Here is a 19,994-nt window from a genome sequence, read left to right as displayed (position 1 = left end):
AAACCGCCATTGACACTACTAAAATGTATTATCACATAGTTATAAAAACAACTAAGCAAAGAAAAGCATTTAGTACAACTAGGTCCACTAACATTATTCATGTACAAATGTCTATTTTTAACTACCAGCAAAGAGTTCGGAATTAATGTGAAAATGGCTTGAAAAGCCTCGCAGCATTTATTCTCTCTTTGGTATTCTGTGGATGCCCTCCATCTTTCACTGCAAGCCCTCCTCTCCTCCCTGCTTTCTCTCTCAGCCAGAGAAATGCTTGGTATTCCAGGGACTGTCTGCTCTTCTTTCCTCTCCAGTCTACTCTCCTGCTCTCCTTTTTCCCCCCTCACTCCTCTCTTCTCTCAACTATCACCTCTTGCCTCTTGATGCACCTTTTTTGTTTCTCCCTTGTGCTCCCCTTTTCCACATTTTTGCAAGCTCCATGCTCCTGTTCTCAATTTAAAAGAAACTGATGAAGCATCGACCCTTTATGGTTCTTATCACACATGCTCACCACATATACTTTAACCACATACATGAGATATCTTGCATCCAATGAATCTGATGTGTTACCCCGTCTGTTGGAAGCACCACGAAACCTCAAGGGTCTGATCTGGTTGCCAAGTGCATTGTTAACAAGAGTGCACATTTTTTTTCTCCTTTGGTTTGAGAGTTGCTAAATTTGGTGGAGGTGATGGTGACTGTCCTCTGAATGCTCCCCACCTGACAACATTTGTGTTAATTAAAGCGTGAACAGTAGAATTAAAAACATCCGCCAGAGCTAAAAACAAAAAGGTTTGTACGCTGTAAATGTTCTGTTGTGTCCATTAGTGTGCTGTCAGGCACCATGAGCGAGTCCTAAAAGATATATTGATATACTTTATAGTGTGTGTAGAATTTGTACATTTCGACGTTCACCATGCATTAGCTGTTAGACAGCTAAGGATGAACGGATCGACTGGTTCTGACTGACGGTACAAGAAACTCCAGTTCTTTGATGTTTTCAGTCTTGCCTCTGTATTTCTTATAAAGCAGGTTAATCTCGGGATATCTGCAGATTCAATTTAACGTCCGATCACATGTTTCTACTTTGTATGAAGTTGTGATCAGTCCAAACACATGGCAACAACAGTTGTCGTAATGGCAATAAAATGAACTCTAGCTCATTTGTCTTTTTTATGTTAAAAGTTATATTCTTGCTTTACAGGTTCTTTTTTTTAATTTGCATCTGGCATGTGTTTCTGTTATATCATCTGCATAATGTATGGAATACAAGCTGAAACTGAGGAGATGAAAAAGTCATCCTAATCCTCTGAGGTATGAATGAAACTGAGCCATAACTACATGCTGACAGAGAGTCACAAGCTTGGAAATGTAATATCGGATTCCGACAAGAAGAACAAAAAAATCTGGACAGGTGTCCAGATCAGCTCCAGGTGAGAGCACCATTTAATTTTAATAAAAGACGCAGGCTTTGAAATGTAGGATCCGGAGACCTCTCTGAACTCCACTCTGCATTCAGAAGGACATGCTGTTGGGAATTATACTGTTCAGACTTGCAGTTTTCCGTAAGGCTGGGACCGGAGTTTTATCGTTATCATCAGTGGCGTTGCTCTTTCATCAACATTTTTACAATAGCTGGTATTGATTTAAACGAGAGAATTGCACACAAATCAAATGTTGAAGAGAAAAACACAGCGCTTTTTCCTTGTGTTCTCCTCTCACCTCTGTAAGGCACTGTAAGCAAACAGCAAGACATTTCTTTAAGAATGGAACAATGGTAATCTATAGAAATAGAAAACTGTCCATTTATACCAGTCAGGGAAAGCAAATAACAGATACACCTCTGTGTATAATACAATACAATTCAACAGCACTACCAATGCCATTCTTCAAAATGTCCATACAGGTGAGTCACAGACTTTAACAATAATGGAGGTAGAACGTATTGCAAGACAGTTGAATCAGTTAGCTCTACTGGACAATGAATTCCCCTCGGCATAAATAAAGTATCTATCTATCTATCTATCTATCTATCTATCTAGAAATGTAACACTGAAGAAAAACACTTAAGATAAGTCATGAAGTCAAAATATTTTAGCTTGTAATTGTACTTTCTTTCTTTAGTTGTGTGATTGACAGGCGGCATATCCAGCGTGTACCCTGCCTCTCACCCAGTGTCAGCTGAGAGAAGCTTCAGTCCCCATCATGCGCAAGCAATCATCACAAAGGTGGGTTTAGTTAATGGATGGATGTCTTTATTTGATTTTTTTTTTAGTTAAAATAACTAAATGAAAAGAGTTCCCCTTTTAAATTCCATTAAAACCCTAATTTAACCATAATTGCACCAAATTAAAAAAAACATCTCCATCTCCTGGGAGTACCACTCTGTGACCCCCTATTAGCTCTTGACAGAGACTTTGAAAAAGAGTCCACTGGTGCGAGGAACGTCCAAGTGATCAAACTTTTATGCGGATATTCACTGGAACAATTTTACAAGCCACAACTAGGATTTGGTAATAATAATAATCTTTCCCTTGGATGGCAGGGATGTGTTAAAGATTTAAGGTGTGAGACTGAACCACAGTTAGAAACTCGGGAAGCGGAACCCAGAGAGAAAGTGAAAGCATGGCTGAGAGTCACAGGGAGAGTAACTAAAGTGACAGTAAGAGAGCACTTTCTGTCTCCCAGATTTTCACACAGATTTTATAAGCTCTGCTTATCATGAGAGACAGAAACACTGAGGATAAAAAGGGGCACACAGATAGGAAAATGCTAAAGAAACCCTTTATCTCTGCCCCCCAAATTCACATTAGGCTATTACAGTGCATTTGAACTGCATTGAGTTGTAACCGGTGCGACATAAGAAATAAGGAATGAGAAAATCTAAACACAAGGAGTCCTGTGTCATATACTTAAAGTTCTCTGTATGCAGCCTTTCAGGTCAGCAATGGGATAAACATAATCAGTCCAATGATTTACATCTTCTCGATATCAGATAAAAGTTTAACATATAAGCTACAGAATGAGTCAATGTGACTTTGAAAACACCATTTCTGGTTAAATACTGAGCAAGAAAATCACTACCACAACAGCATCTGTAGCTTCACATAATCTCCTTCATGAATCATCAGTTACCGTTAAATGGCAGACATACCTCGGATCCCCCGAGGATTATTTCTCAGTTTAGAGTAGCACTGGTGGCCGCACTAGACCGATGGTTAGAGAAGACTGCCCTGCTGAATCACTGAACCTGCCTGAAACCTGAACAGCAGGCCATGAAGAAAATACACCAAGTGTGTCCTGATTTAAAGACTGGATCTGTTCACAGATGCAGGCAATTCCGATGAGTCCTTTAGAGGACCTGAAAGCCAGGATGAATCACTTCACAGTCACTTTCACACAGGCAAGAGCTGTCCAGGAGCTATCATTGTTCACTGGGCTGTGCCCTTATCAGGTTCTGAATATTTTACGTTTTAAGACAAGTCTTATGTGAAGCAGGAATCACACACAGTGGTTTATGATGGGATTTTTGTTTAGACAGATTTTAACTTTTTTCTACAAAATGTAAAAGGGATTTTAATAGGTTTGAGTTTATGAATTTCAATTCCTTCTGCACAATAAGTGATCTTTTAAAAATAAATTACAAAGCATTTGCGTGTGCTAGTCATGCGGGACCGCAGTGAGATTTCTAATGAGAGAATGCGGGAAATGGCATACATTTCAAAATATCGGATATTTTAAGTGAAAATTGATTTGAATTTAAACCCAAGTCTCAAAGGTCTTAAAGGGCAGCTTTTAAAATAAGCTGGTATTATTATGAGCGTGCTGCACAGTACACTCCGCAGAAAGGCCTTTCAGGAACAACAAATCTCTGCTATGACACCTGTTGACAGTAGAGTTGAACTAAACACAGTTCTTTCCTGCAGTGAATGTTATGTAGAGGAAATGTCATAGATTTCAAGTCTGAAGGCAAGCCTAGCTCACTCTGAATACGGTCTGGTATTTTTAGCAACTCAGTGAGATCTATGAAGTAGCCACAAAAAAAAAGAAAAAGAAAAAAACAACACAATGGATGTGATGAAGATTTCCCAGGTGTGACAATGAACATACTGTATATCCCCACCCCTGCGCTATGCTGGAGTCCAGTCAACACAAGCACACTGAGGAGATTACATAAAGGGTGCAAAGTTCAAGGAACTAAGATGTCATATTGACTGTACTACACGGTGGGAAGTTGATTACACACTCACAACACTCACTTCAAGTATGTGTGCGTCTCAGCCAGGGGGTATGGTTCTTGGCTCCGAAAGCGCCATTTGATGACAGCAGTATCACCCTTGAACACTCCTCCGCTACCCCACCATGGGCACACACACACACACGCACAGCGGGAGAGTTGACATTGCTGCTTGGATCGATGTAGCTGACTACTGCTGGCGTCAGTACCAACAGCGTTATATGACACACTCCCACAGTGAAGAGCTTCCTATGGCGTTCCAGTCAATATGGGTTAATGGTGTAACGGCCTGCCTCTCCCTCTCCTCTCTCGCCCGTCTCTCGCTCTTTTGCTCTCGTTCCCTCTCCACTACACACAAATACACAAATGCAGCGGCACCTGACTATCCAAGTTGACAAAACCGCCAGTAGTTCTCCCTTCCGTTAATGATTTGCTGTGTTTGCTCTAAGAAGCTTCCCCGCTGAACGCATCGGCTTCGGCTAAACTTGCCAACTTATTATTCTCAACGAAGGGCACAAAGATACTGATGGGAGGAGGGGACAACAGGTCGATAGCAAGCAACAGTAGGCCGCGCACCGGTAGCGGAAAAATAAGTAGCGGAAAAATAAGTGATAATCACTAACATTGTGCTACATACAACATTTCAGAATAGAAGGAAATGACGTCTGTGTTTTATGATTTATGTGTCTCAGTTGGTTGCTATGGTAGATTTACCTACATGTACATGTGAACGAGTGATCTACTTTATGACATCCCATGACATTACATACAACAAATCAGTTTTTGAAGACATTATGTAATGTTTACCACTGATTTCATTTCCACTCCAAGCATCTAATATTTCATATATAGTCAGTTTTACAAGTCGGCCCTTTTTCTCCACAAGCAAAGGAAATTCAAATTAATTAATTTTTCTGAGGAATGACTGAAACCTGCAGCTCTTGCCAAATCTATCAGCTCAATAGTTGCCTGACCTAATGAAAGCAGTTATTATTGCGAATCCATAAGCGCTAAATATAGAACATAGCCGTTTTCCTGCCTCAGCAGCTACAGGGTGTTCAGGAGAAATATAGCCCGTCAGTAGTGCAGATTAAATTATCCAGACAAATTCAGGAGTGTAATGAAGAGTGGGGAAGACAAAAACAAAAAAAAATCTAAGCAAGTCAGTGCTGCTGTTAGCCGCTGGAGTTTGTGGCAATCTCTGAAGGTTTGAATGGTTTTGGAAACTAAAAGGCCGGTGCAGAGCAGCATGTGGTGGGATGGATTTAGAAATTCGCAACATGGAATGTGGCATGCAGTTTGAAATTAATTCTGATTTTGATTTGAGACACTGTCATTTAAATATTAAAGAGCAATCTGCACAGAAAGCATTTTGATGTTTGTCGCTCATCCATCTCATTGAACTGATACTCTTCCATGTTACGGAATGTGACAACCCGCAGAGATTCCTAACTAACGAGCAACAGGGGACACTGGGAGTTATTTATTTATTTACTTATTTTTAATGTCTTAAAGTCTTTTCCTTGCAATTGTTGCTGGCACACTCCAGCAGCCTTTTCTCCACTGGAAGTCATTTCAGCAACATAACTGTATGGTTCAAATTTATTAAAGCCGTCAGTAATGCTTATGATATATTCATTATTATTTATTAAAGATCTACAAATAAGCTTGTATTTGAAAATCAGTCCTCTACACATAATCTCCCACACCACAGTTTGTGTTCATATTATGTCACAACTCCTTCTACAGTAGTGCAATTTTTCTTACAGTGGCTATTTGCAGCCCTCAGAGGTTTGGATAGGCGAAACTCTGTGAAATAAAGACACCACTAAGAAAACTATCTGGCTAGAGGCATCGGAAAAAACTCTAGATGAATAAATCTTTCTCATGTGAAGCATCATGAGTAAGGACCCAAAATCCCTGAGCAGGAGGCTGCGATCTTTTTGCGTCTCGTCCAATGGCTGGTGGCTACAGGGCTCTTGCCACAGTCTGTGCAAAGCCTTGCATCAAGTCAGCAAGATTTGGAAGCTCCTAGAAGTGTTCCTAATGGATTCTACACCACAGAGGGAGAGAAAGAGAGAGAGAGAGAGAGAGAGAGAGAGAGAGAGATGCTGGAAATGCCAACACCAAAGGCTACGGACTTCTCGCAATTTTACAGACACACGTGTCTAATGTGTAAACATGTAATGTGGTGTAAAAGTGACGGCCCGTAACAACATGTCACGTGATGACATGGATCGCCACGACAACAAGAAATGACAAGAAAACAAAAGTGCCAGTGACTTGTAACACGTGTGCTTCCACGCAGACACTCATACAGGCTTTCTTCTTTTTTTCCCTCTCGTATTATACTTGTCTTGTGTTTAATGTGTCTCAGTTCCTTTAAAGGGTTTCAGAGTCCTTTTTTTTCTTTCCACGCTCCCTCAACTCAAGAAGAAGAAACTCAGCTAACGTAGGGGCTGAAAGACGGCCTCTTTCTCTTTCTCTTTCTCTTTCTCTCTCTGCGTGTCTGTGTGCCTGCGTGCTAGGGGAGAGCGGGTCCAGGGGTTTAAGGCTTTGAAGGTGATTTTTCTGGTTTGTTTCAAGTTAAAGGTTGTGGTGGGAGATGAGCCATCCAGCCTCAAGTGAGCATCTGAAGGATTGCAAACCTGTTGCACCTCTCTCTCTCACACACACGAGCACACTGCGCATAATTATCAACAATATAGTATAATTAATAGGCCTCGTTAATTACAGCACGTCTCCTGGAATCTTAGTCAAGATATTAAATAGGTTAAATTGTTAAAATAGTACTGTTTCTAGAAATTAATTTGTTCTATGTTTACTGGTCTAAAATACATTGGGTAAAAAAATAATAGATTCAAGCTGATAGATAGATAGATCGTCAGTCTTTAACTAAAGTTTAAATATTTATCACTTTTGGCCTTTGCCATCGAGGGTTCAGCTCCAGCTCGACTGGGCACCAAAGCGTTTTCAACAAATCAAGAGATGTTGCTTCATGTCCAACTCCTAAGAAAGCTGCTAGAGTATATAAATATTTCAAATGATTTCATCGATCCTTGATGCTTTTTCACATGGAACCACACAGGTGGAGATGGAGACGGGAGAATTGCATGCGCCAAAAAAAACAGATGCCATAAATATCATCATAACACCATCAACACACTCAGAATTCTTGTCCTTTCAATCCGACAGTGCTCATGAATAATGTTACGTATCACCCACTGACTGTATATAAAGATGGACAAAGCCTCTGCAGTGTCACCCTCCACCCTCAGGATTTCAAGGTGGAGAGAAGTGGAACTGAGCTGGGTGATGTCTAGGCAGACAGCTAGAGACCTGTGATGGCATATGGGTTTACATCTTCATTTAGTTTAAACTGGTGACTTGCATGGAAATCCGCCCTCTATATACTCTATATACTACATAATAATGTGGAAATGTGCTGTAGATGCCAAAACTGTTATTGTACCAAGCTGTAAATGTGTTTATTTCTGACTTATAGTTGGCCGTTTTTAACTGAAGGTCTACAGGGACTGACTGGCTTTTGGAGCCAGCCTCATGTGGCCATTTGAGGAACTCCAGTTTTTTGGCAAAGAGTTACAGCTTGGTTTTACATCAAATGTCGTGACAGATTTGGAGTCCATGGATCCTCTGTCTACCCACCCCTCTCTCATCTTCCTAGTCGTCTCTCTCTCTTCACACCTCTGTTTCTCAAGTTTCTGTATTTACACCTCTTCATACAGTCTCTCTCTTTCTCCTTCTGCTGCAGGGGAAATTTATTGATGATTATCTTGTCTTGCAGAGTTTGCTTCCAGAGTTGCTTTTTCATCAGAAAGGCCTTGCTTCTCGACCACTTAAAGCTTTTTGTGACCCACACTCTCTCTCTCTCTCTCTCTCTCTCTCTCTCTCTCACTCATTCCATCCGTCCCTCTGTCGGGCATCTGAGGTCTTATCAGTAAGCTATGTGTTCAGACTTACAGCTCCATTTGGTTTCCTTACACAGAGAATAGAAGAGAGAAAAGGGTTATGTTAACAGAGACAGGCACACACACACATGGGGAGACTGGTTGTTAAGGACAACAAAAAGCCTGGGCCAGATTATTTGTTAGTGAGTGTGAATCACTTCAAATGAACAAAAGCAGAGGATGACAAGACAAAAAAGAAAAGAGGAGGAGGGGGTTAACAGAGACATAATAGGGCAAGGTTAACAAATTGTGTAATTATTTAGAATCTTTAATTAAAAGATATTTCCATTACGGCAAAAAATATTATTTGGCTAATCACATGCCATTTAAGTGTAGTGGCTGTCTTATTGTGGTGTAGGATTTTTACTTCAGAGGAAAATCTGTTAGCAGCATTAAGTCATGACAATGGACGGAACAGATATAATACAAAGACTGAATTGTTAAAGATAACTAGGGCACACAGAAATGCTTCTAACAGTCCTTTACATACAGGTAAGTTTCATTAATTAGTTTGCATTAAGAGTAAGCTAGGAAGAGTTTTTCGTAATATGTGAACACAGTTTAAGGAGATAGAATAAAAACATTTTCAAGTTATTTACAAAAGTGCCTGACAGAATACCAAAATCCACCTCCTGGACCAACGGACTAAGCCCTCTTAGATTTCCATCATGGTGTTTTTACCATCATCAAGTCTGTACGGGTGTTTGGCCTTAATAATTATGTGGGATAAGATGTCCTAGATCAGGGGTGTCAAACTCATTTTAGTTTAGGGGCCAGTGCCACATGCAGACAAATTTAATCTCAAGTGGAGCAGACCAGTAACATAATAACCAATCAATAAGTCAAAATGATTCCCTTTGTTTTTGTGCAAAGATAGTTTGCCAATCTGAACACAAACTCTGCTAATATTATATTCCTATTAGCATTTCAAATCAGAATGTGTTTTTAATGAAAACAAACTTTAGCCTGTCTAACTCCACAAAGCATTTAAAGCTACAGAAGAACGGTGATTTAGATTTAGCCAAAACGGTAACAGTAGCAAGAATGCCTCTCACAGCACTGAAAATAGATATTTCTCCATGTCAAGCTGTGGGCTGAACTACTCGATCAGACAGCTCAGAAGTGTTTTAATTCCACAAGTCAAAAAGTCGTGACTAGACTGGTATTACTGGGCTTGATTTGCGCCCTTGGCTGCAGTGTTATCTTTCAGAATGTGGTTAAAGTTGCAGTGTGAGAAGCAATTTTCTCTGAAATCATCTGGCAATTTGCGATGTGCAACTGATTAATATCTGATCTTTCAGCGTGTTATATTACACATGCAATTACCTTTCGATGCGCATTGACTTTGTCTTGGTAAATTATGCATTACAAGTGCCTAAGGATGTGGTTTGTGATAATTGTCTGTTTTTCATTTGAGAGACGCAATCCTTTAATGTTACTAGACCTGGCATCCAAATGTTCCTATCTTACGTACTGGATATAATGGAATAGAATCTTGCACATATAACAGGTGTCACGGTTAATCTTCTCCCTGATACCTGCTGTGAGACTGATCTGTACATACTGAGAGATATTGGTAATATGCGTCTATTTATTTATTTTATTAATCCTGGAACCAATCATTTTCATCACTGGTATTAGAGCTCACGCTTTACTCTTCATTCGGTCACTCCTCCAGTAATGCTCACTGGCAAAGACGTTAACAAAAGAATTATAAATGTGATGCCCTGTTTTGATGAATGAATGAGAGAGAGAGCGAGAGAGAGAGAGAGAAAGAGAGAGAAAAGAGAGAAAGACAGAGAGAGAGAGAGAGAGAGAGAGAGAGAGAGAGAGAGAGAGAGAGAGAGAGAGAGAGAGAGAGAGAGCGTGAGAGAGACATGGATCAATTTTTGATGTCTGGGACATCAATGCTAAACAAAGGAAGGCAAGAATAAAGACATTAGCAGAAAGACCTGCACACACACGCAAGGGCATTCACATCCCCCCCAAAAAAAAAGACTTCCAATCAATCCTGAGGCAACAAACACATATAGGGTCCCCACAGGTGTGAAACAGAACAAAGGCAAGAAAAAAATAAAGACAGAGTACTTCCTGGAATAAGGTTTAATGGCTGTCAGGTTTACTGCTTTCAACACACACACTCACACACCACGATGTACAGTATACACAGAAAGATTAAGATAAAAGTGAAAGACACACGGACTTGCGCGCTCAGGGGAGTTCGTGTGTATATCTTGTCCCTTGAGTTTGTCTTTGATATTTAGAGTTCATGATTCATAGATGAACTGTTATACAAGCGTAATGGAACACTCTGTCTTTGTGTGTGCGTGTGTGTATGGGCATCCTCAAAAGGTCAGGCGAAGCATTTGTGTCGCTTTTCAACAGGCACACAGACATGGAAGCGGAAATGGAGGGAGTCATGTGTACTATGCTGAATGCACAGCATGGTATACATGGCACAAGATGCACAGCAAAACAAAATGTGACAGAGGATCGTTCACAACAGAACCTGACGTGAACATGCATCTCCCATTATGGAAATTACAAGACATTACAATAAATACACACAAATGGATAACTATAGGACATACGTATACTGTGTATTATACTCTAGCCCCAAGTGACGGAGGACGACCTAGACAACAGCTCTGGGCTGTGAGCCAAAGCTCGCCCACACAGAGCTATTAACATGAACAGTTATTCTCATAAATCAGACGCAGAGCTCACCCATAGACAGAAATGTGTTGGATGTACAGTATATCAATGTTTGATCAACAGGAGAGTTCACCAGCTCTGTTTCATAGGACTACTGTATGATTGACACCCTGCCTGAGTCCACTAAGAAACAACTTCTTTCTGATTTCTGATCTCACAAAACTACAGGACATTGTTACAAAGATGTTTTATTAGGATCTATTAAAATAGATCATGTGAATAAGACGCAGCGACCGTCACTAAAGTGTGAACATCCTTCTGCTCCATCCATGTCACCAGTCACCCCAATCAACTGCAACCTTATCATGTGGATATTTTCTAATAAATAAAGTGGAAATTCCAAACAATAAGTAATAACGTGAATCAGAAATACCCAGCCTTCAATCACTTCGCGGGCACACTCACACATTTTCTTACCTTCATATACAGCTTTGAAGCCCTGTGCACTCACTGCAAAGTCTGTGGTAAACCATAAGGCCAATATGGATCCGCTGCTGACTATAGGGGAAGGCAGCATGAATCCTGACAACCTGCAAAACAGGAAGAAATGTTCAGAAATATATTTCAGAAATGGAGCAAGACAGCGAACGTCTGAAAGCAAATAATGAGCTACCACAAACATAAAAACCTGAAACATGGAAATATAAGTATGTGACACTGAAATACAGCTTTAACATTTGTAATGTTTACTTTTTGTCTGACTGTGTAACTCTTAGGTTTCTCTTTCATTCAAAAGGAGATTAAATGGAATGGTTTATTTCCTAATTTCCTAATTGGAGTATTTCCTAATACTCACCCTGAAACAGTGGGTCCCTTCATGAGGTGTATAAGCTGTATTAAATGGAGTGAAGAGCTCTAGGAAAAGCTGCTTCTTCATATTGAGAAGAGCCAGTGGCAGTAATTGAGGATGGTTATCTGTCTCTCAATGGAGATGTAGTGGATACAGTATATCTGACTGGAATGAGACCTCAAGGCAGATCAATAACTCACCATAGGGACTATATCTATCTAATCTGGCCTTAGAGCTCTTGGGCTTTTCCCAGCAGAAGCAGAGGAACATGGTTGACGGTAAGGAGGCCATGACCCAGATGACACATTTATTCATTTTGTAATTAATACATTTATTGTTGTTTTTAGAGTTTTATATACTTGTTTTTTTGTTTTCTTGTAGATATTCTGTTCAGCTATTTCCCTTTCTGTTTAAGCAGAATGGGAAATCAAACATTTACTGAAGCCACTGAAGTGTCAAGTGCTGATATACCCAAATGAGGACGACAAGTTGGAACACAATCAGTACACCTTGTTCACAATGCACGAAAGTATGCAGCAACGAACCGTAAGGCAACGAGAAAGGAAGGAGAATTAAATGGAAAATAAAGACAGACGTCAAAACAGGATTCAAGTGCTAATGTAATCAAAGCAGGGACAATGAGCCTGAGCTCTGTATTCATTTTATACAAGTCGTATTTCATAATTTGAAAGGTCAGCTAGTTCCACAGAGCGGTGGGCTGGGCGTACAAGAAAAGGGAAAATAAAAGTGAGCAAGTGGAAAAGTGGCAGGCACGAGAACAGAGGTTAAAAGAAAAAGGAATAAAGGTAGATGGACGAAAAAACAACGAAGCGAGTAAGCCATTTAAACGACTAAGCAAAGGACAGTGAAAAATGAATAATTTGTCCTTAGGACACAAAGGACAGACGGGAACGGATGAAGGGAGCATACAAAAAGCAACAAACAGGAAGAGAGATGAGGGTCAGAAAGTAGACGAGAGGATATGGAGGAAAGATAGAAGCAAGGGGAAAGAGGGGTGTGACGAGACCGGGGAAGTGTGAAGCCAGGAATAAGGGTAAGGTTTTCTTCCTGTAGGTGTAAATAAGATTTTTTACTTCAGTTAACCACAGCAGCACCTGGCACCTCCATTTTGGTGTACAATCTATGCACAGATCCTATGACCGAACGTTTAGGTTTCTATGTTTTTGTGACTGAACATTCAGGTCTGTGGCTGGTCTAATTAAATGTAGTATACCTACTGTAATTGCAAATCTCTTTGAGTAAACTTAAGAAACTGTGGAACCTCACTTAATATTCTGTATAGTCTTGTACACCAAGCCGAGACTCAATTTAAAGGACCAGCTTGGATGGTTAAGTGGCATCTAGTGGTGAAGTTGCGGACTGCAACCATCTGATTACCCATCATCACAACGTCCCTCCCAGGCTTGTAGTGAAAACTACAATGGCCACCACTACGATGTAAAGACATGAATGGCTCTCCAGAGCCAGTGTTTAGTATATCACTTCTGGACGTGTGTAGAAATGTGAAATGTGTGCAAAAAGGCAAACTCCAGGGAAGAGTATCCGTTCCCTACATAAAATATTAAATGTTCTGTATTTTGTGTGTTCTCCCTGTGCCTGTGTGGGTTTTCATTGGATGCTCTGGCCTCCATCCCACAGTCCAATGACATGCTTGTTAGATTGATTGGTGATTCTGAATTGGCCTTAGGTGTGCGTGTCAGTTTGAATGGTCTTCTGTGTTAGGCCTGTGATACACCAGTGACCTATACACAGTGTACCCTGCCTCTTGCCCAGTGACAGCTGGGCTAGGCTCCAGCCCCCTGCGACCCTACAGGATAAGCACTAATAGATAATGAGTAAATGAATGAATGAAAAATGGTGAGTGAGTTTATGTTGTGGCCATTGATGTTACAGCACCAGACCACAGACAAATAGAGATACATTTTTATCCCTAAATCCCCACTGGTTTCTACATACCGAAGACCATAAGAGACTAATATAATGTTTATTGCTGGTGCAAAGCTACTAGTTACTGTGATAAATGTTCTGTTGCCATTTGATGTTGATTTTTTTTTTTTCCTTGTACAAAACACATGCAAGCCTCTGTTACATTCACCCCATTTATCCACATGATTCTTCTTTTCCAGCTTTTTGTCATTAACTGTATATATCTTTTATAATTCTGTGGATTGCATGTGATTGGCACAAGTGTGAAATCATTGACTTCTTCAACCGGTGTGCTGCATTTTCTGCGCTCTCTCTATTTTTCTCAACCAGATAGAGAATTCCCTGGTCGCAGGCTCCAATAAATCACCTCGGTGGCCCACAGGGGACAGCAGTTGCGTTCTCACATGAACATTTCGCCACTCAACAAATAAGATGTGAACAAAGTGAAATGGGTACAGCTAATTATCACACGCATGCTTTACTCCTTCATTTTTAATTTCATGGCCTCGTGGACTTTCAAGGGCATGTTGCTCTGGGCCAAGGTTAATGTTTGCCACTGGTCAAAGATGTAGAGAGGAGCTGGCTATGCGTAGGACTTTTATTGATCAACGAGGTACTGGCTGTAATATGAAACCACCACGGCTGAAAAGACCAGATGTAAAACGTGTTCAGTAACCTCCAGTATTGAATAGGTTAATTAATAAAACTACATATTCCAATAATCCACATACGGTATACATATTAAACATTATAAATCATTACACACAGTGCGCAATATATATTTTTATATATATTTTTATATATTGCATGAACCCAGACACATGCATTATCATTCCCTTTCTCTCTCCATCTGTCACTTGGAATAAAATGGTGTTGTGATTTGTGTCTTAAATGGAGGATTGACCAGGCAGATGAGAATTCAGGTGTGTGTGCGCATACAAACACACACTCGCACACATGCGATTGTTAGTCCGTCTGTCAGTCAGGTAATGAGCAGTAATCGTCTAGCTGTCACTGCACTGATGGGCCAGCATGATTCCATATCCCTGTCTAGATTCGGTTTCTACCTTTATGTGTGTGTGAGTGTCCATCACTCAGCCTCTCCCCACCTCTTTCCCTCTCCCTTTCCGTCTCGTTCTCCGTTCCAATCAGGCAAACACACTGATCCTATGGCTGTTTAACATTTATATAAAAATAAGTGAGCCCGGGTTTAGAATATTTGACTGTTTATCCAGTCGGTCAACTGTCCACCCAGTCAACCAGCTTATGTAATCAGACAGCCACTCTGTGATTTCAGCCAGCCGGTCTTTACAGTCAACGAACCGACCAGCCAGCTTGCCTGTGTGCCTCTCTGTTGCCTTGGCCATCTGTCCGACTACCCATCTGTATCTGTCTGTTTCAGTATATCTCTCGATCTGCCAGCCAGTCTATCAGACTGTCAGCATGACATACTCTTCTTATTCTAAGATTACGTTTCAGACCGGATAGTACGTTAATAAGGCATACTATAGTGTTGTATAGTGCATCAGTACATTCATTACCACTATACAGCATGATTACTCCTCCACACAATACACAGGCAAAATAACCTTGGGAAAAAAAATTCAATTTCAATTGAGACCCAGCAAATCTTTTCAAAGTAGTATGAGAAGTTCCCATGAATAAAGTGACAGCTAAGACGTACAGCTCATAACTCTTATTCCCATCTTGGAATTTGAGACCATCTATCTGTCAAGAGTATATTTGCCATCAAGTCCAGCAACTGCGAATGTACGGTTTCTGTCTTGTTGAATGATATTGTAAAGCAGTGATGCATATTGAAGTATTTAAATTAACCAGTGATACCACAGCATATACCTGTTAAAGCTGGAAAATCTGAAGGAATAAACCCATAATGACACAAAGGTGAAAGAAGAGGCGCAAACAGATGGGAGCTTTATTCAAATGAGTGAGCCCAATAAAGTTGTTAGTATATTGAAGAAAAAGGAGAAAATCCGCTAAGAACAGATGAACAGAAGAACAAGGTGAGTTTCCTTTTCAAACTGCTCCTCTATGACAGAAGCGACAGCCTCAGAACATTTATCATCAAACATAGCAGGTGTCTTTAGGAACGTGTTTATTGCCCATGTGCACAGAATGTATCTCTGTGTGCTGCAAATGTGCCATTAGAATAGAGCCGAATCATCCAGTTACAGTCTTGAAGCGGTATTCACAGATGGGATTATGAAGTTGTCGTTTGTCAGTTCATTGTCACACAAAGTGATAATTTGCTTTACTGGATTGGTCATCTAAGAGTATATAGAGTAAAATGTCTTCAAATTAATCTAAGTGAATGTTTTCCTTTTTTTAATCTGCATATATACGTCTGTATCCAATATTATGACCTTTAGGATGTCCTTGCAGTCTTCTGGTAAATTTGGCTTACAACTGGTCCACCAAGCAGAAAATTTCAATAACTTTTAGGCTTTTAGTGTTGCTTCAAACTGCTCTCTGAAGCTCTCTGTATTTCAGTCAGCCAGCTCAGGTGGAATAGATTATATGCGAATGTAGAAAATATACAGCGCTGATGTTTGGCGTCTAAGCTCTGACCTAGTCTTTCCCCACAAGGAAGCACCAAGCTTTCAGTATGGCTTTTAAATGCTATGTGAGTCACACGAGTGAAGTGGCTAAAGGCAAACAGCAAAGGAGTGGCAAAAGCAGTGACTGCTTTAGTATAGTCCATAATTAATGGGGTTCAATGGGTATATGTTGCAGTGATGGGAGTAAGTCAGGTAAGCGGAGCAGTTGACTTCTGTCAACTGCACTGACTTTCATTTCATTTCAAGGCGATAAAGAGTAAGGAAGAAGCAAATGAACCAATTTCAAAACATAAATACAGTACTTTGTAAGTCAAACGCTTTACTTACTCTCTATACCACACAGCAGCATAACAGTTATTGCTATCAGGTTTGTACCATAAATTTTTTTTTTTTATTGCCAGCATTTCAGGTATCTTGTGGAATCAATCCTGCAAAAATATGTGAAAAAAAATGAAACATTAAACGGTCTGAAAAGGCGGCTGACCTTCATGTTGGTGGTGTCATTCGTTTACAGTATTTACTACTGTGCCCTTATATAGCGCCCTATGAAACTATCAATATGTGAACGTTGCTCCCTCTTCCCCTTGTGGATTGATATTATATATAAATTCACTGGTATTGACCGGGACTGACTTTTCCCAGTGGGCTCATGCACTGTTTTCTAGTAAAAGGGCAGTGACAGCCAATGTCAGTCACACCTTAACAAAACCAAGTCAGTGATGTTACCAGACTGTTGCTGCCGAAATTGTTAAATCTTGTGTGTCTATTTACATACTTGCATGTTTTGGCAGAGTACCAGTTGTTGTGCATTAGCTATAGCAGGATTATCTTATTTTTCTGTTTTTAAGGGATAAATGATGTGCAAACTTGTTAATCTTTCATTAGACTGTATGTTAACATGGTACAGGCCGATCGATAGGCCACCAAGGAGCTTACGACGAGAATGAACACCAAGCCCTCGATTGCTTTGGTCCAGCTATGATTCCAATAAGACAGCATTACTTTGAGCGATGTTTCAAAATGGACACGTCATATTTTATTTATTACTATTTTATTATTTAGTTATTATTTTATACAGACACACCTCCGTTTTGTCTTATTGGGTGTGTGCAGCATTTGAGTGCTTTAACTGCTGTAACAGTACTAATTATGGCAGTTTATTTTGTTTCTTTATTTGTGAAAATAAAAAAGTTTTCTCTGGTGTAGTGAAAACATACTGAATCATGATGGCTTGTAAAGTAAAATTTTTACCAGGGAAGGTTTCAAACCTATAGTCAAATTTCCTGGGTTCTATCGTACTCTGTAAATCGTCACATGTGGTAATGCAAATTTCTTAAAGACATTCAGAAAACAGCAAAATTTGAGCTTGAGGTTTACATTATATAGACTCAATAATATCCGTGACGGTTGGAGCTATATGATCAATACAAAGTCCTTTCATATAATGTAGAAAAACGTCACAGTCCGTGGCAAAAAATGAACCATTCCCTACCAAGAAAAGCTGTCTTTTTTGAGAGATAGTGGCAATTTATATCTTTGGTTCCTCATATATCTACTAGCTCTGACATCTAGAAAAACAGTCGATCACTTAAAAACCAGAGACAAGACCAATGTAAACTCATAAAACAAATGTTACTATTTTCCACCACAGTCTTACAGAGCGTTCGACTTCAACTTGCCAACACTAGATACAGCCCACACTTGTACAGTAGATGTATGTCCCCAGCTGAAACTATTTGTTTCAACCCGTCATTCTGGGCCGTAATCCATTTTTTTTTAAGATTGTCTGGTGGAACACTAGTCCATCAGTGACACAACACAGCTCGGGGTGAATGGATAGACAAGAAGCACTTGTTGTGGAAAAGACAGAGACTAAGCACCTTGGAGATGGAACGAAAGGCGGAGAGGAGATGATTGAAGAAATCTTGAAAAGAAGCGATTCCATTAAAAACTACAAATAACCTAATTTTTCAGTGGAGAAAGATTTTTTCAGACCATAACAACAGCAAAATAGAAATGACAGACAGCAGGGAGTGAGGATGTGTTGTTAGGAGACCTGTTTTAAAATATATTCTTGGCTGCGTTTCCTGCGCAAACAGTAGTTTTGGGAAGAACATAAAAAACAGTTTGGCATAAATCTGGATACATCCAAACTTTTTGTCTCCATGTGCTGCCAGATTAAAAATAAAGCGGGAGATTGGCCCTAGGCAAGATAGTTTTTTTTAGGTTTGTGTGTGTTAACAATAAACACTACTGGAATCATCTGAAATACTTATAACTCTGAGTTTCAACGCATGAATCATGCGTACGAGCAGATTTGATTATACAAAGTTTAAGAACTCAAAATTTAAGAAAGCCCTAGACCACATGCAAGCCAGTAATGAAGTATTCATAATGAAGAATAAAAAGCAATTTACCAACATTTTAATATGACCCTTTTACTGCGTTGAGTAAGAACAAAAATATATAAGAGAAAAGTAAGAAAACATTCCTGCATGCGGCCAATTGTGTGTGACTCTTAATGAAGATATTAAGTTGCATTTATGGATAACTGGTTCTCTGGATTAATTGTAGACCCCTGGCTAGGGAACAGTTTGACAGTGTAGCCAAGGCCAGCTATTTCAGCCTTCAGCCAATATTTTTTAAACAGCTCTTTTAAAGACTGGATTTTAAAAGCATTAATGAGATGTTAAAAGGTGTTCTTGTGCTTGAGAAGAGAAGAGAAGAGAAGAGAAGAGAAGAGAAGAGAAGAGAAGAGGACCTTTAAATAGAGATTTGTTTTCACAGGTTGCGAGCAGTCATGTGGAGAGATAGTCAGATGAACAGATCTTATTTTGAAGAGCAATTACAGTTCTTTTGCCTCCGGGAGTGTAGGTTACCCACTGAGATACCTAAACGCATTGACACACACACACACACACAAACACAGGAAGCGAGAGGCGCACACAAGATCACACAGATATATGTGGCAGCACTGCGGCAGCGTTCTGAGGAGTCAAGTGCCATGCTCAAGGGTACTTTGACGATGGGTGGGACTTCGTATAGTGATGAGAGAGTAAGAACCCTGCTGAGTCTCTGGTGTCCTCAAGCAACTCCTTGCTGTGTAAACCCCCTTATATTCAAACCAGGGACCCCACCCAACCCCATTGTGTCTGTCAAGCCGTCTGTCTATGACAGCTGGATTGTCTGCTGAGGCTTGTTTGTGTGTGGGTGTGTGTGTGTGTGGGTGTGCGTGTGTGGGTGTTTTTTGTGCATGTCAGTGTGTGTGTACAGGAGTGTAACAAAACCAGTCAATACACATCAGTTCCAACAATTGTATCAATCATCAGTAACTATTTTGGAAGAAAGAGGGTAATTAAGAAGACAGCATGCTTTATGGGGAAGTGTTTCATTATTTATATTTATATTTACTGCCGTTAGTTCACTCCGATACTGCTTCATACTCATCACTGAACAACTACACTACACGACGTGGCACTACTTGCATAACATACTGTCGCCATTTATGTATTCACCTAGTTACTACATTCTGACATATAATAATACATATCTTATCTTGTATTTTTGTTTTATATTGCTAACATTTAAGGTGATTTCCTATCTATGTATCTATCTATCTATATTAAGGGTTAAAAGGTATTCAAAACAACACTAAGCTGATGCAAAGGTTTGAAACTAATTCAAAACTAAATGGGGATATTTTCCATCAAACTGTATGTATATGCCAATATTAAGTTTCAAAATTAGCCATTAGTTTGCTGTTT

The 19,994-nt window shown here is 39.9% G+C and overlaps 1 protein-coding gene across 1 annotated transcript in view; it reads right to left on the bottom strand.

Annotated features, from left to right (window-relative positions):
- LOC311485387 (CUB and sushi domain-containing protein 1-like) overlaps positions 1-19,994 on the bottom strand; it is a 285,694-nt gene that overhangs the window by 232,988 nt on the left and 32,712 nt on the right. Inside the window, exon 2 of the mRNA XM_084540754.1 lies at positions 11,332-11,444. Coding sequence (XP_084396880.1) covers positions 11,332-11,444 — 113 coding nt within the window. The remainder of the gene's footprint in view (positions 1-11,331; positions 11,445-19,994) is intronic.

The sequence above is a fragment of the Chelon labrosus genome (genome assembly GCF_963514085.1).
Source record: "Chelon labrosus genome assembly, chromosome: 3".
In the NCBI taxonomy this organism is placed as follows: Eukaryota; Metazoa; Chordata; class Actinopteri; order Mugiliformes; family Mugilidae; genus Chelon; species Chelon labrosus.
This window is presented reverse-complemented; position numbering and strand designations above follow the sequence as displayed.